The sequence below is a fragment of the Emydura macquarii genome, unplaced genomic scaffold (assembly GCF_026122565.2).
Source record: "Emydura macquarii macquarii isolate MOO-44397 ecotype Brisbane River unplaced genomic scaffold, CSIRO-AGI_Emac_v2 contig_480, whole genome shotgun sequence".
Taxonomy (NCBI): domain Eukaryota; kingdom Metazoa; phylum Chordata; order Testudines; family Chelidae; genus Emydura; species Emydura macquarii.
The window spans coordinates 8,499,033-8,516,477 of record NW_027130617.1 but is presented as its reverse complement, the minus strand read 5'-3'; the positions used below and the strand labels follow the sequence as shown (position 1 = coordinate 8,516,477).

Below are 17,445 nucleotides of genomic sequence, written 5' to 3'. Positions count from 1 at the left end.
GTCTTCATACGAATTTTAGGCCAGAGTCCAATCCTATGTGAAGGAGGTTGAAAATATGTTTAATTTGATATGGCTGTCATCCTTGCATACATTTGTGCTCTCTTTCACTCAATTATTTGTTCTTAATGATAACCCAAGTCTGATTATTTATTTTGTGATCACGGGTGGATTATGACTAAATAAAACCAAGATCCATTTTATGGAAAGTGTCCTCAACAAATCAAAGGGCCCCCTGCAAAAATGTTTTTGTCATTAGGGGTCCCTTGCCTTGCTAATAACATCTGCTGCTCCACCATTCCCATAGTGGACCGCATCATATTTTGGCAGTGCCCTTTCTCTCTGGGTCTCCTGATACAATTTTTGTGGGCTCATGAGTCCTCTTAGACCAGGGCCTAGAACTGGGAGTCCCTGGGTCTACTTTTGCTTACAGCTGTGGCCAGACAGCTCCCATTAAGATTGATGAACATTTTTGGAGGAGTTAAAATATTTTAGTGCTTTGGCCTAATTTTTCCTTTAACATTTACTGTCCATCAGAGGAGGGGGAGGGAGAAATACAGAAGCCTTGAACTAAGAAATGCTCTCTTCAAAGATAATTCAGATTTTTTTTTCTTTTTGATGGATTGAGTTGGATACCATTTGTCATTCAAAATATATGCATACCTCAGATAACCAAAAATGGTTTTTCCTTTTAGATTGCAGTAATATTGAAAGCTTTAAAGAGAGAGCTTACATTATAGTAATTTAATGGATTTTTTTCCTTCTTGCAGATTTGTTGCTGATTACTTACTACTGGAAGGCAATTGGTGATAAATATTTTGTAATTCATCATTTGGCAGCTCTGTACGCTTATTACTTTGTACTGGTGAGTGCTATATTTTCCAATATGCTATCAAGCATTGGGAATAGTGGGTGAACTAAGGGTGAATATCACTGCTCTGAATTTAAGCTGTTTGTGATATCTCAGTATTTCCCTAAGAAACCTCGGTTTTTGTATTTCTACATACAAGTCGGGATATGTCTGTGCTGCAGCTGGGAGTGTGCGTCCCAGCCTGGCTAGACATACATGTGCTAGTTATGCTTGAGCTAATGCATTAAAAATAGCAGTGTGTCTGTGGTGACTTGGGCTAGCCATCCAAGTACAAACCTGCCTGACTCCTCCCCTCCCAACGGGTATGTACTTGTATGGCTAACCATTGCTGCTGTAGTCACACAGTTATTTTTAGGACACTAGTTTGAGCAGAGCTAGTGCTTGTCTATCTACCCACACTGGAAAACACACTTCCAGTGGCTGTGTAGGCATACCTAAGCACACAGGCACAGGTACTTAAAGTTAAAACCTTAAATCCCACATAGATTAACAGGGGCATAATCTTCTGATATCCTAAAATCCATTAATTAGACTTTCACTCATGGCTTGCGTACTCATGTCCAGAATTCCATTATATGTGTCTCTTCATCTAAACAGTAAGTCAAGCAGCATGGATTTAGCTAAACTGTGAAACTGGGAAGTAATGATAGCGCCTCGGAAGCTCCAAAGCTGATGTACTCTAATGCTGGCTTCAGTAGCTCACTGAGGTTGATCCCAGTTTGCCCTCTGAAATAGGGTTTATTATGTACATTGTTTAAAAGTCAATAGACTAACATTAGAGATGTATTGAGCTACATAATGGTAGCATACGATCTAGCATATATATTTTCAACCATAGGTAGGCATCTGCTGGTGTTCTTTAAATACTGTAAAAGGTAATGATTAACAATTTTGCTTTAGGCTAAAGTTTGGCCGAAGCAAGGTTTCTCACCATGTGTGTACTCCCTAAAATAATTAGACTTAAATGTCCAGGGTACATAAAAATATGGGTAGGTGCTCTTATTGTGTACAAATTGAAATAAATGTCTTGAGCAGATACAGCAAAAGACGAGGAAAATATGTTTGTTATGACTTAAATTTTCAAGCAGTTAGTTAAGTCAGAATTTTCAAAGTTGGATGCTTAACACTGAGTATGTAAGTCCATATTTAGATGCTTAAATATAAGTGGTCTATTTTCAGAAACACTAAACTGTGGGTGCTCAGCACCTGTTAAAACTAGTCTACTTGTGTTTAAGTGCCAAACTTCAGGTACCCAAATTTGAAAACTTCCACCTAAATTAGTAACTTTTTTTTTAAGGGCAAGTAGCTAACATTAGTCCAGTAGCTATTAAATTAGTTTTGCACCACTCTGAACATGTAAAACACTGTACAAGTGCTAAATATTAATTTATCCATTTAACTGGAATAGCTTGAAGGGAGAGGTTAAATGTCTTTTTAAAACAGATGATCTAATAGTGGTCTTCCAGAAAAGGAGTGGTTAAATCTATGAGCCCTAGAGATCCTCTGTTACCAAGATGGACTAATGTTGTATTATGTGGAAAATAATTCAGTATTCTCTGTTCAGCACTGTTGAACAGAAAGGGACTTTGCACCAGGTCTATTTTTTTTTAATAGGGCTATTTGATCATACTGAAACATTTGGAGCCCAATTTTTGTTGGGTCTTAGCCCAGACTCTAATTTGCCATTGCAGATTGGCTAGGTGTCCAGTTGTTACCATTTGCACCTGCAGTTTTTCTGTGGGTGTGAAAGGGCACTTGTAAAGTTAGGTTCAGGCCCTAATCCATTCTTTAGCTGAATAGAAGACCGTCTGAGGAGTGATGAGTTTCTGTACAGCCTCCTACCTTGCCACTTCTCCACAAAATATAATGTTAGCTGAATACCAGCAATTCCAGTTCAGAAAAACACTCCCTTCCCTTGTCTAGTACAAATGTATTTAGAAAGTCATTGCACCAGTACAGTTTTGAATTGTCTGTCATTTTCTCTAGTATACAGCAGTAAATTAACTTGAGCTACTCTACTATAGCATTGCAGTTACCAGGAGACCTTTTAAGAAATAAGTTTCTCACAGTGTCATCAGAAATATGACTGACCAGTTGCCTGGGCATAATTTTTTTTTTACTTTGAAAGTCGTTTGAATTAAATAGGAACTTGTTTATGCAAATAACGTTCTCGTACTGAATTATATTTGGGACAGCGTTGTCAAAGTGTTTAATTTTTCCTGAATTTCATGTTGAGGACAACATAGTCTTCAATTTACCTTTTTTGATTCTTGTCCTTTTTGGCTGTTTCTCTCAGACTCATTAGAATTTATTAAATCATACAAGTATAACTATTCTAAATCCAGCTAATGTGAAGTGGTGTAATGATGGACTCAAATGATGCTTTTTGAAGAACAAACTAATCCCAGAACCCAGTCATTGTGTCTGATAAATCTTTTCTATTTGTGTGTGTGTCAGTCATTCATAGATAAATATAAATGGACATATTGGAAGGTGGTGGAAAGAGAAAGAAATTAGAACATAATGTTGTAGTGCTATTAATTATTTTAGAATATATGTAACAGTATTTTCAGAGTTATATCACTTATAATAATACAACAAATATCAGTACATTTTCAGAGTAAGTGAGATGTGTGTACATGTGTGAGATTTTAATACATTGGGTGAAGGAAGCTTTTTTTCCTTCAAAGAGAAATAACTAATCAATGTGGTACAACAGAAAAATATGAATTAATAAAATATATTTATTCAAATATTGTTTTAAATATCTGAGTTATGAAATGCTGTTCACTCTTGGTCACTCTTGCAAATCACTGGTTTGATAAATGAATGATTTTGCAAGGAACGGAATGCTGAATCTTAATTCTAATGAACGAAATGCTATATTTTTTCTTCAACTTTGCCTTTTAGTGCATGTTCATTTTAAAGAGTGTATTTAAAAGTCCCTTTTAAAAGAGGACCAGAGAATTCTTTATCGGTATCATTATAAAAATAAGAAAAATCTAAATATCTCATTCTATAAATTGATTTGCAAAGATGCACCAGCAGGATTAGGGCCAGCATGTATACAGAGATAATGTGTTTCTAAGCAAGTGTTCTTTTTTAATCTGAAATAAGCTAATCAGACTGGAAAAAAAACATTCACAGGGAAAGGACAATCTATGAAATAAATATATTTATCAAATATATCAAATATTGCTGGTACTAAGTTATGTAAATTCATTCAAGAATTACAAATATTTAAAGATTTCTGATGTTCTGAGAATCTTCTGACTTTTGTCATCAAAACATAAAATTTGAAATTGTAACCAATTTTCTGCCTCCTAGGAACTTCATAAACATAAATTGTAACATTTCTGTCTGATTTTGTTTTACCTACACTGGTTACAAGTAACACACAAAATTGACTGAAAGATTATCAAGAAAGTTATTTTTCTTTTTTCATCCAGTGTCTTTACTTTTATATCTTTTTTTCCATTGTCTCCTCTGTATTCTTGGTTCCCATGTGTGTGTGTGTGTGTGTGTGTGTGTGTGTGTGTGTGTGTGTGTGTGTTGTGGGGGAGATCTTCCACACAATAAGAGAAGAGAGGAAAAAACACTTAAAGCAGGAAACTGATTGTAAAATTGCAAAAACTGAAGGGGCAAATCAGAGGCAAATATAGTACCTGAAACTACTGTTAGCTGTTTGGCTTATTTTTAATTGGTTTTCAAGTTGAGATAATCCCTTTAAATTGAGACCTGAACCAATCTTCTTGGTTTTAGACAAAATATTATGACATGCTGACTTCTTTGCAGTAACATCTTTCTTTCTGGTGTCTGTTTAATTTATTCAGATGTTGACTTAAAACATTCAAAGCACAAAAAGCTATAATGTTTTAGTATTTTTCTTTTTCAAAAATTGGTCTAATTGGAAGCTATATATATTTTTAAAACCTCTTGCTTAGACACTTGGTAACTGCAGAAAATTCACTTTTTCCTGTGCTTCCCACCAAATCTGCCAAAGATCTCAAGTACACTGAACAGCGAAGGAAAACAATACTTTCAGCTGAGCTGTTCTCATGAAGGAGAAGAGTGGACTATTAATATTGTAATAAGCTTTTTTATTATTTTTGAGTTGGAAGGGAAACTATCCCTATGTGCCCTTATCTGGTATGGCATTTTATAAATGTCATGCTTCTATATTCTTTTCAGGGGCATTAACCCATTGCTATGTGATAAAGTTTTCAGTGTTTTGCATTTGAACATATTGTTATAGATGGCTTCTGCAGTCTCATTTGACCTTACTACATATATAGACCTCATTCATAAGGCAACCACCAAAATTGCTTACTTGTGTAAAACAAATGGTCATATATTATCCAAAAAAGAAGAAAAACTTAACTCCATAATGTCCACAATTTGTGAAAGAAGTGCAAGTTGGTTTGCTTTGTTTTGTTTGTTTATATATATAGGCCTTTTCCAACTGTATGGAAAAGAGGCTCTGCAAATATTTTAGTTGTTGCAAAAGTATCCACTTAAGATCTGAGCTAATCTTCAAATTTGCATTGTGATATTTTTATACATACATATAGATTATCTGAAGGTTCCCTGATTTTGTGTGCAGACTTCAGAGCCTGCAGAGTGAGCACCTCCAACTGTAGATTGTTAGCTAGCTAATCAGGACACAGAAGGACCAAGTAGTTGTAGCTAAAAAGCCGTGAGCCTACTTTACAGTATGTCTAACTACAGGTATTTATAAAAAATTATTATATAGAAAAAAATTTCAAGATGGGCCAAGTGACTGTTCCTCATTGAGGGTTAAACACACCCCAATTTTTGAAGTGATTTTGTTCAGTCATTTTTGAGTTGAGTAAAACAAAAAAACCTATTTTTAAATCAAAGAAGTAGAGTTAATATATATATTGCCCTCTAATAATTTTTATTAAAAAATCACCTATGGACTAAGACTAAGCTTGGAGAATTTCAGCTTGAAAGGTATATCTGAAAGTAATGAGCACATGAAAATAAGGTATTATAATGAAAGATAAAAGCCTTTTTCTGCAACTGTTATTTGTAAGTGCGACTGAACACATACCTCCAAACTTCTAACTACTTGGGACCTGAACTATTAACTGCACCTCATGGCGACATGGTGTTACAAGTCTGCTTCATTGTAACCACATTTTCTGTTCATAGTGGTCCAAACTAAAGGATAGAGTGTCAGGTTTAAATTTACTTAATTCCTGTCTTGTCTGCCATTAGTGCTATAACTTTGAACTGAGCAGTTTCAATGCTCATTTAAAATATGGATTTACTAGTATCTAGGAGGGAAAGTATATAAAGCTGTTTTTGGTGTTACTTTTTTATCCGTATTTGTAGTTTCAGCAAATTAAGTTACAATGACTCATCCTATAAAGTATTTCTCTCTGTTATTTTTTGGCCACCAGGTAAGGGTTTGGGTTAATTGACCCAGGATGTGTTTTGAACTGACCGTTTTTCCTCTTCCACAGATTAAATTACTGTATATGCTGTTTTGACAGTTTATACAAAGTTAAGACTATGGCTTGCTTTCTAATGTAAAGATTCTTTCTCCAAGAGTTTATTGCTTGTCAATATAAAAATATGTTCAGTGTAAAAGTGATCTAGCCTAAGAAGAACAGTTCAGTGTCTCTCACCCTCTCACTCCCAAAACTACATGACATTTAGCTGATTTAAACACTGAGTCAGCAAAATACTTAAGCACCTGCTTAACTTTAAACTCATGGGTAGTTTCTTTGGTGTGCTTAAGTTTCTTGCTGAATCAGGATCTCTATACAATCAGATTTTCTTTTAGAATTTTTTTTGGAAAAAACTCTTAAAGAAAACTTTCCATGAATGTCACCAATCAAGACTACTTTCCAAAAGGATTTTTTCTACAGCTATGGCATAGCTTGCAAAAAAGTCTGAATAATGCAACTGAACTAATACTTGTTTTGTTAATGCTGTGTTTTTACAAATTGTATGCAGGACAATATAATGGCTGTGGGGGAGCTAACTTGAGCTATCAACTGATATTTAATACATAAGAGTTTATTTCCTATTCTTGGTTGGGAAAGGGTCTAATTAATTGCTAAATGTTTTTAATGTCTTACTTTAAATATATATAATATAATTTAAGGATTTAGCTGCACTAAGAATATATGGCTGCTTACATCAACAAATACTGCAAAATTCAGAGTGAATGCTGAAAATCTTCATTTAAACAGCCCTATTGATCTAGGTGTTACAGCATCTATTGGTTGTAAAAACAACCTCCTATTCAACTGGTCAGTCATATTTCTGACGGACACCGAGAAACATATTTCTAAAAAGGTCTCTTGGTAACTGCAATGTTACCATAAATTAGCTCAAAGTTAAGTTACTGCTGTGTGTTAGAGAAAACGACAAGCATGATTCAAAACCATACTGGTGCAATGACTTTCTAAATACATTTGTACCAGACAGAGGAAGGGGGTTTTTTTGAACTAGAACTGCTGGTATTCAGTCTGCATTATATTTTGTAGGAGTGGCAAAGTTAGGAGGCTGTAAAGAAAGGCGCGCACACACTCTTCAGACTGTCTTCTATTCAGCAATCCCAAACTATGGGGTGGACCCCCCTAGGGTGGTATAAAGGATGTTCAGGGGTGTGTGGCAGCACCCAGGCCAGTGCCGATGGGGGGCAGGAGGGACGTGTCACCCAGCCCCACTCCTGTTGTGGCCTCGGCTCCACTTCCGGCATCACCCACAGCTCCTGGCTGCGTCTTTGCTTCTGGCTTGCCCTACAGCTGCGGTCCTGGCCTTGGCCCCCTGGCCCATCTGCAGCTTTGTACCTGGCCATGGCTGCCGGCCTGTGCCCCCAGCCTCAGGCCCCTACTGTAGCCCAGCTATGGCTCCACTCCCGCTTCTGCTCCTGGCCACAGACCCACCTCCAGCTAAGGCCCCGGCGTTGGGCCTTGGCCCCTGCCCTAACCCAAAGCCCTGCTCCCAGCTCCGGCTCTGTCTCTCAACTACGGCTGGTGGGATGGTGAACGTGGAGAGAGATAAGGGGGCATGTGAAGTAAAAAATTTGGGGACCACTGAGCTATACCATGGATTAGGGCTTGAATCTAACCTTACTGGTGCCCTTTTACACCCACAAAAGAACTGCAGGTGCAAATGGTAGCAACTGGACATCTATCTGATCTGCAATGGTAAATCAGAATCTGGGCTCAGGCTGAGCAAAAATTGGCCTCCCAAATATTTCAATATGATCAAATAGCCCTATTAAAATTTTTTTTGAGACCTGGTGCAAAGTCCCTTTTTGTTCAACAGTACTGAATAGAGAATGAATCTGGGCACTAGAAGTTTGGCACCTAAACACAAGTAGCCTGTTTTTTACAGAGGTGAAGCACACACAGATCAGGGCCTCTGAAAACAGGCTACTTACATTTAGGCATCTAAATATGGACTTACATGTTCACTTTTAAGCATCCAGCTTTGAAAGTCTTGTATTTTTTTACTTCATCTTGTATTTTGCACAGCTTTACAATTATTAAATGTAATTTAAAAAATCTCAGGAAACTTGTCATCTTACTGTCTGATCTAGCACCTCCTCCCTTTGTAGGAGTTTTGTCCTTGACTTCAAGGGGATTGGGATCAGGTCCATAGCTGGTAACAGAGAATGTACTACTCATCACATGCATGCACAAGAGAGGTTTGACTCTGCCAGAAATTATCACTGACCAAGCACTTACCTTCAATATGACTGTCCAGCATCTTCACAGATGAATCGAGATGTGACAAAGTCGGTCCATCAGTGTGTTTAGCAATGGCATGGGAAATATTCCAGATTCTCATATACCATCCTTTAAATAAAATGTCCTAGAAAATATTATTAGTTGTTTTTTTTTTAAAATGCGTTGTGGACACTTTCCTGCTTTCCTGTTTACAAGGGTGCCTTTAGCAAGGGAGAAACCGACTATCCTGAGTAACTATAGATTGACTATACACAAAGTGCTGTTTGAATGCACAAACTAAACTGAAGGGAAACTGAAATAAGTTTTTCTGTTAATCTTATGTATTACTTCTAATTATAGTGGGTGAGACTTGACTTTCAATACCCCACCCCAGAATTTGCAGGGGATGTATGCAGTCCTGGCAGGAGGTGGATGCAAGAATGCATGCATGGTGGGAGTGGGGGGCAGACCACAACCTTCCCATTGACTGGGGAGGAGGGAGTGGGCTAGCCAGTTGGTACTCATAGTGCCTTCTCCTCACCCCAACTTTTCAAAAGCCTCTTGTTCCAGCTAGTTGCCCTGTGTACCCTCCTCTTACTGGTAACATAGGAGCTGTGTTTTTAGGATGCTGCAGGTCAGACTTACTGCCTGCTTTTGGATCAGGAAGGAATTTTTCCCATTGAACCTGATGGGCAAAAGGGCGATAGATTTATTTTCCCCTTCCTGCCAGCATCATGGAATTACAGTTGGGTTATAAGAATTAAGAATTAACAAATTTAATATTAGGAAAGGCAAGACTGTTTAGCTTTATGCAGCTTGTAGCAGTATCCAGTACAGACAGTCGCAGATCAACATGTGACCACAGGGCCCGTGCCCAGGACCTCCGGCCAATTTGGGGGCATCCACAGCAGCTGGGGCTCCTTGGGCAGCTCTAACCATGGCCCAGCTCCAGCTTCTCAACTGGCCAGGGGGCAGGGTCCTGGGAGGAAGAGGAGGTGCAGTGGATGGGGCCCCATGGCAAGGGAAGAGGCTGGCGCTACTAGCAGGAGCTGTGCTTTACGGTTGGGGAGCTGATCAGCTCCTGAGGATGCTACACCCATGTTAAAAAGTGGGTGGACATGGCGCTCCACTTCCCCTGGTTCCAGCACCCTTTGGCCCCCACAGCATGGGGGACCCAAATGTTCTTTGTGCCCATGTCCCCAATACATTTTAATCTGCCTCCGAGTACAGATAAGGCTAAAAGGGACCAGTTCCCAGAGGTAAGTGAAACCCAGGATTTCACTGGTGATCCTTTTGCCTATGGGGAAAAAGGGGAGACCTGAAGTCTTGGTGGACTGAGGTCCTCCCTTGGTAACTTTTACACCTTCTCTCTATTCGGGAAGGACAGAGGCAGTTAAAGAAGATTCAGAAACCGAATCCTAGCTGTGCGCCTAACCTCAGTTATTGGTTGTATGGTAGGTGTCCTGTAACCCTTTACTGGACCCATTTAAATGCCTGGTATGTGAGAGTGGGGGGTGGCACATAATGCTTTTCCCCCATGTTAAAGTTGTGTACTGCCACTTGAAATCATTCCACGTGTCCATTATTCATTCATCTGCATGTCCAAATCTTTGGTTTGGATTTAATCTCAGGATTCCTATTTCCTGGATCAGAAGAGATGAAACTTTGTTTCTAACTGAAAGATAAGATGTAGCAGTAGAATCATGAAACTCTGAGACCGGATTAGAGAAACTGAACAATATTATCCCTCCCAGGGCCAATCATATATGCAAAGAATGCCAAATATTTAAATTTTTCTCTCTTCCTTTAGTTGCAATGACAATAAAACAAGTCCCAGAGATTTCAGAGGTAAATAATAGCATCTCTCACAGTGAACTTGGGATAAAAAAAGAGTCATTGTCATCCCTGAATCTAGGTCCAAATTCTGCCCTCAGATATGTGCATATAACTCCCATTAACTTAAGTGGAAGTTGTAAAAACATGTATTTTATGGTAGAATTTGGTCCTTAAAATGTAAGACTACTGGACATACAACAATTTTTCTGTTTTTTATACAGTGCTGAGCATGGTAATAGAATTCCCATAGCAATACAGTGGTCATCATTAAGAATTTATTCATTCTTTCCAAGTATAGGGGAAAAACAGTGGCACCTCACATACTGCTGTATGGCAAGCATTGGTGAATGCTGCCTTTTTAATGGGTTCCAGTGTTGGAATTCAGCCCTGTAAACTGCTTCTCCCACAAACATTACTTAATTGCTGCTCTTAAGAGCATATGATGCTGCCAAAAACTCATAGACGGAGACGAAGAATATATCTTTACTCCTCTGTAGACAGAAAGAACCAGCACAGATGATCATCCGTGGAAGATTTGTTTATAAATGAAAGCCTCAATCCAAAATTATACTGGGTAATTTAACAGTTTAAAAAATGCTCAGTTTAATCATGCAGCTGTGCTTTGGTGCCACTCTGCCAGCTGGAGATTGCCAGAGAACAGCACAACTCTGGCCACATGCTCTTCCTCCAACCCATCCCCTATGCTGCGGGCTATAACAAGATTGGAATAGAGCTTGCACAATCTGTTCTACACAACCCAGGGATTCCTCTGAGCTGAGAGAATCTCAGCTGGCTGGTTATGCTGGCTTTCCAGCCCTTTTGCTGTGATAGAGCAGTGCAAAAGGGTTGAAATAGGACCAAGGATCTGGCCCTCAGTCTCTATTTTGGCAAACTAATTAACTTCCTAAAATGAGTACTCTTTTTTTGTGAGTTTAGTATGGTTCTGCTGGGTTTATTTAAAACATGAGAAATTCAAAATGTTCTTGAATCATTGTAGATGGTTTCTATAAAATATATTAAGTTTAATTTATCATAACTTTACACTATTTTTATGTTGATTGGAGAGTGCCATTGTTTCTTAGCCAACACTCTATAACCATTTAATCTTCCACAAATAACTATAAATATTTTTAATTACCTGGTCAATGATTTGGAGTCACAAGAAACATTGCATATTTCCTTGCTTTCTTAACTGATCCCTATTAAAAAAAAAAAAAATGAAGGACACCTGCATTAGATATTACAAAAGATTTACTTTACAGTTTTATAAAGATGGTTGGGAAATTTATTACATTCACTTGACACTTGCAGTTATGGTAAAGTATTTGAGATTCTATAAATGTTTACAAATGCTGGGAAACTTTAACAAAATGGAAATGCTCAATGAGTTCTTCGGATTAAATTTCTGACTAAGATTTACATCCTGACTCTTCTTTTTAATTATCTTGCTATGTAGGGTGAAGGAATATTGGCATATTTTGGTAACTTCCGTCTGCTTGCAGAGTTCTCTACTCCTTTTGTGAATCAGCGGTAGGTGGTTAATTAATTTTACTTTAACTCATGTCTTGCCATGTTGTTAGATAACTGAACTTAACTGTAAATAGCTAGTAGAAATTTGATTAATTTTCTATAGTCACACTTCAACATAGCCAAACTTATAAGCTGGAAAAAGTTTGCTATGAAAATTTTGGGCTACTGTACACACAAAATTATTTTCCAGTGTATTCCAGAGGAGTTCCTCCTTATTGTAGATGATTCTCTATGCAATATGAAGTGAACATAAAACAATTGAACAAAAGAATATCCATAAGTGTGTATGTTAGATGGGAATAAATAGGTGTGGGCACCCTGTACTTCAGGGGCCTTGGAACTTAATTGGGAGTTTTACAGTTGGGAAGATCCTGGGAGACTACAACTCCCGTGATGCCTTGGGGAAAAAGGAGAGAGACTCTTCCCCTTCCAGGGAGTCAGAGAAAAGCATGTGGGGACTCCATTTTTGGGGCTGGGGTGGAGTGTGGTCCAGGCTGGAAGCTGCTGTTGCCTGCTGCTGGGGTCCCGAAGCTGCTGCTGACTGCTGCTGGGGTTCCAAAGCTGCTGCTGAGGGCCTGCTGGAGTTTTGATTGAGCAGGGAGCTTCGGAGGTTGGTGGCATTGCCCAAGCCAAGGCAGCGACTGAGCCTGGAGCTGACTGAGGTGGGCCTGCAGTGAAAGTGGTATGAGGTCCCTGCCTCCCCTCCCCCCGTTGTTTGGGGCAGGGCATGTAAAGGAAGGGGCACAGCAAAGAGATTTTGACTGGGCCTGAGAAGAGCCAGAGAGAGAGAGAGTCCCTTCAAGCAGTGCCAGGACTGCAGACATTTGGTTGGGCCAACTCCAAATCTCCAGCTTGATACCTGGACTGAACTGGTACAGTGAACCAACAGAGTGCTGTCTCCTTCTTCAGATCTTCAAGCGTGCCCACACAAGCAAGTGGTTAGGGCTCTGAACTTTAGGGGAGTGTACACTCTGGAGGTGGGGTAAATAGTGGCAGTGTAGATGCCAGTTAGACAAGTTTCATTTATTACTGTATACTATTTTTATTAATTGATTTATTCAACTGCCCCTGTGGATTTAAAATAATAGTGATGTTTAATTTCAGTCTGTTATGCAATTTTTCTTTAATTTGCTAAGTAAAGGTGTGTTAACTCTAATTTAAGTATATTGGATGTTTAGTTTGCATAATTGCAATTGTTGAGTTAGACCTATGTCTCAGATTATTATAATTATTAGACTAGGTTTAGTCCTTGAAGCCTCCAAGGCCCGCTATTGAGCATGTGCAGGGGCCAGCCAGGTGGAGGCACCACCAATTTTAAATTCATTTAGAAGTAAAGGAACTGCAGCAGAGGGGTGGATAGAGGATTCCCATCTATCCTACATCATCACTGGGATACTCAGGATCTCCTTTGCTGTTAGCAACCTTAGGCGCCCTTGCATACCAGTGAGTGTTGCCTGCTCCCAAGTAACTCAGAAAAAGAAGGGGGTTACATAGGTTATTAGATAAACATGTATGTAATACAAGTCTTCATTTCCATTAGGGATTTCTAGCAGCATCATAAACACAAGAGGTGCCAGGTTGCTTTTGTCATAGAGTCCCATGGTGGAATTTCTTTATAAACTTATAGCCTTTAAGGTCAGAAGGGACCATTGTGATCATCTAGTCTGACCGCCTGCACATTGCTGGCCACATAATCTCACCCACCCACTCCTGTAATAGACCTATAACCTCTGGCTGAGTTACTGAAGTCCTCAAATCATGATTTAAGGACTTCAAGTTACAGAGAATCCACTATTTATGTTAGTTTAAAAGTGCAAGTGACTTGTACCCCATATTGCAAAGGGAGGTGAAAAAACTCCAGGGTCTCTACCAATCTGACCTGGGGAAAATTCCTTTCTGATCCTCCTCCTTCTTTTTCTCCTCCTCCTCCTCGGAAACATTTGTGAGCATTGCAGAAATTATTAAAAAAACTAAAAAACTAATACATAAAATATCAAAACATCTAAGTAAGGCCATACTGTGGCTAAACTTGGAAAAAGAGTGTTCACATTTTTCCTTAAGTGTAGTGTGATATAGTAGTTTGGGATAACCAGTTCTACATTACCATAGGGACTGGCTACCTACCTCACACACAGTGGTGGAAAACTCTGGAGAGAGTAATGAGTGACAGCATGGTTTACATAAATATTTAGTATTTGTTATGGATGATCTTAGAGCACAGAAACGATCAGAAAGAGCTAAGGAAGTCTTTCACGTAGCCATGTTTCTTAGTTGAATTTTTCTAAAATTTTCTTAATATCTTAGCAAATAGTGCAGAACAATTTCTCCATACTGTGTCTTTAAGAACTTCATTTGTTTTTTTCCCTTAAACAAATCGAGCAATGTCTTCCCATCCTTATTAATTGTTATAAATTATTCCACTACTCAATAGATGCTAGCAAAAATGTGTATTAGTAAAATCTAATTTTACTCGTTTCTTCAAATTTCAGGGTGCTAACTCTTACAGTCGCCTTTTAATTATGTCAGATAATTTATCCCCTCTCTTCTAACTCTTTTGGTACTTAGAAATATAGTAGCTCTGATGTTCCTTCACAAGCCTTACATATCTAACTCCTTTAGTTCTTCTTCGAGTGATTGCTCATGTCCATTCCACTATAGGTGAGTTCATGCCACCGTGCATGGTTCCTGGAACTTTTTTCCCCTTAGCTGATCCCGTAGGGCCGGCTCTGTTGCCCCCTGGAGTCCCGCGCACATGCTGCGGTATATGAGGCACTACCGGCCCTATGTCCCCTCAATTCCTTCTTTCCGCCCGTGACAGTTGCTGGAACTAGCCTTGCTCTTTGCAAGTACCATTCCCCATTGTTTGAACTTTGTTCTTTGTTGTTTTAATACCTTAGTTAAGTAGATAGATTAGAAGCCCGGAGGGGCTTAGGGTGGCCAGGCCATGCCCGGGTCACCAGGCTTTAAGCCGTGTGCCTCCTGCAGGAAGGCTTTCCTGCACAGCGACCCCCACGACCACTGCCTTAGGTGCTAGGGGAAGAGCACAGAAAAGAAAAATGTAAAATTTGCAGGGCTTTTAAACCAAGGACCCAAAAGGACAAAGATATTCAGTTAGAAGCCATGCTGATGGAGGCAGCGCTCCGCCCGGCCTCTGAGCCGATCCAATCCACCTTGGTGCTGAGCGTGTCCTTGGTACAGAGCGCACCCCCGGAACAGACAGCAACTCGGCGCTGAGAGGCATCACCGGCGCCGAAGAAGAAGAAGCGGCAGCACACTGAGCACGGACACTCCCCTGCACCACTGGTATGGGCAGGGTCGAGTGCAGAGATGCACCGGACATGGCCTGTCGAGTCCCCTACGGTGCCTGCATCTCTTAGCAGGGAGCCTCCCCCGACTCCTGGGAGTGGGGGAGTGCCCTTGCCAATACCATCGACACCGGAGGCTTTTCAGGCGGCAAAAGCCTTGCTGGCCTTGCCTATGCCACCTCCGCCCCTCTCTCCCACGAGGGAGAAGGGGCTGGTGTCCTGGGGCAAACCCACGTTGGGTCCCCCCAAAGAGCAGTGGAGACCCCCAGCGGAGGTGGAAAGGTCTCCCGCCAGACGACCATCAGAGGTAGAGTGAAGACGCTCCCCAAACAGTCGCTCCAAGTCAACCTCGTCGAGTCAGCCCCCCCTCGGCACCGAAGTTGGTCCCCAACACCGGAGGCAGTGCAGAGAAGGCGGCACTGCTCGAGGTCTGCCGCGCAGCGCAGGGACAGTTCTGATCCCAATCCCCGGTACTGAGGAAGTCGCCCGCAACAAAGCGGCGCAGAACCCGGTCAATGGAGTCTGGTTCGGCACTGCGAAGCTCACAGTGGCACCGTTCCCATTCTCCTAAGGGCAAACGGCCCCAAAAGTCATTGGTGCCAATATGGCGTTCAATGACATCGAGCTCTTCGGAGCGTGCCTCCATTCGCTGGCACCGATCACGGAGACAGAGGTGGTCCTCGTCGTCCTCCATGTTGGAGGCATCGAGAGGACGGTCCTTGGCATGGAGTGGCACCAAGGGCTGGAGGCAGGCTCAGCACCACCACTCCAGTGGCTCAGGGTCCCAAAAGGGGGGCAGCCGTCGGGACACCAGTAAGGCCTCAGCAGGTGCCACAGCTAGCCCCTGATTGGCCACAGGGTCAGTGGCAGCAGCAATGGCCTTATTGTGGCCCATGGGGCGTCCAGATGGGACCGGGGCCACAGTCCATCCCATCATCGGGGGTCTGCACCTCCTGCACTGGACAAAGCCCATAGAGACCATTCCTCGGATGAGGCATCGGACCCAGGGGAGGGACACTCCACGGATGCCCCCGGTTGTCGGGGTGGGGGGGGGCGGGAACAGCCACAGATCGCACCTTAGCAGTCCTCCTCCTCCTCCCCAGACGAGGCAACCTCCAGGGACCACATGGCGCCACCGAGAGATTTCAGGGTGCACCAGGAGCTCCTTAAGAGGGTGGCCTCTAACTTACGACTGGAGGTCAAAGAGTTTGTGGAGGACGAGGATACCCTCTTCAATGTACTGGGGGCAGAGGCTCTGCCCGTCCATGACAGGGTCCTTAAAATTGCCATGGCCCTGCGGCAAACCCCCCCTTGGTTGCCCCTACATTGAAGGGGGCCGAGAAAAAGTATTATGTCCCGGCTGAGGGGTTCGAGTTTCTGTTCACCCACCCGGCCCCGGGAACTCTGGTGGTTGATGCGGGAGGTCTGAGACCCATATTAGACCTGCGTCATCTAAACTACATCAAACAACTCAGGTTTCGCATGGTCTCCCTAGCCTCCATTATCCCTTCCCTGGATCCAGGAGACTGGTATGCCGCCCTCAACCTGAAGGGTGCATATTTCCATGTGTCTATCCTCCCCAGCCACAGGCATTTCCTCCATTTCACGAGGGCTGGTTCCCATTACCAATTTATGGCCCTACCCTTTGGCCTCTCGTCGGCCTGCAGGATATTCACCAAATGCATGGTGGTAGTGGCTCCCCACCTGAAATGAAGAGGTGTACAAATCTTCCCTTACCTGGATGACTGGCTGATCAGGGGCAGGTCCAGATCTCATGTGCAGGACAGCGTAACCCTCACTTGCTCTACATTCAGCAGGCTGGGACTGCTCATAAATGAGCAGAAGTCCACACTAACCCCGGTGCAGTGCATAGAATTCATTGGGGTCACCCTGGATGCTTCCCAGGCCAGAGCCTTCCTTCCTCAACCATGGTTTGAGGCAATGGCATCTATCATCTCCCAGCTGCACTGGTGCCCCACGACAACAGCCAGAAACTGCCTACAGCTGTTGGGCCACATGGCGGCCTGCACGTATGTAGTGAGGCTAACTCGCCTGAGGCTCAGGCCACTTCAGGCATGGTTGGCCTCGGCATATGTTCCGAGCAGACACCCCTTGGACCAGGTGGTCACAGTTCCCCCGTCAGTCATAGCCTCCTTAAACTGGTGGTGGATTCCCAGGGTGGTGATGAAGGGCG

General features: G+C 41.8%; 1 protein-coding gene across 2 annotated transcripts in view; it reads left to right on the top strand.

Annotated features, from left to right (window-relative positions):
- The window catches only part of TLCD4 (TLC domain containing 4), a 69,170-nt gene that overhangs the window by 44,996 nt on the left and 6,729 nt on the right, over positions 1–17,445 (top strand). For both annotated transcript variants that reach the window (XM_067538425.1, XM_067538424.1), the window contains exons 6-7: positions 768–862; positions 11,873–11,946. In XM_067538425.1, the coding sequence (XP_067394526.1) occupies positions 768–862; positions 11,873–11,946 (169 nt within the window). The remainder of the gene's footprint in view (positions 1–767; positions 863–11,872; positions 11,947–17,445) is intronic.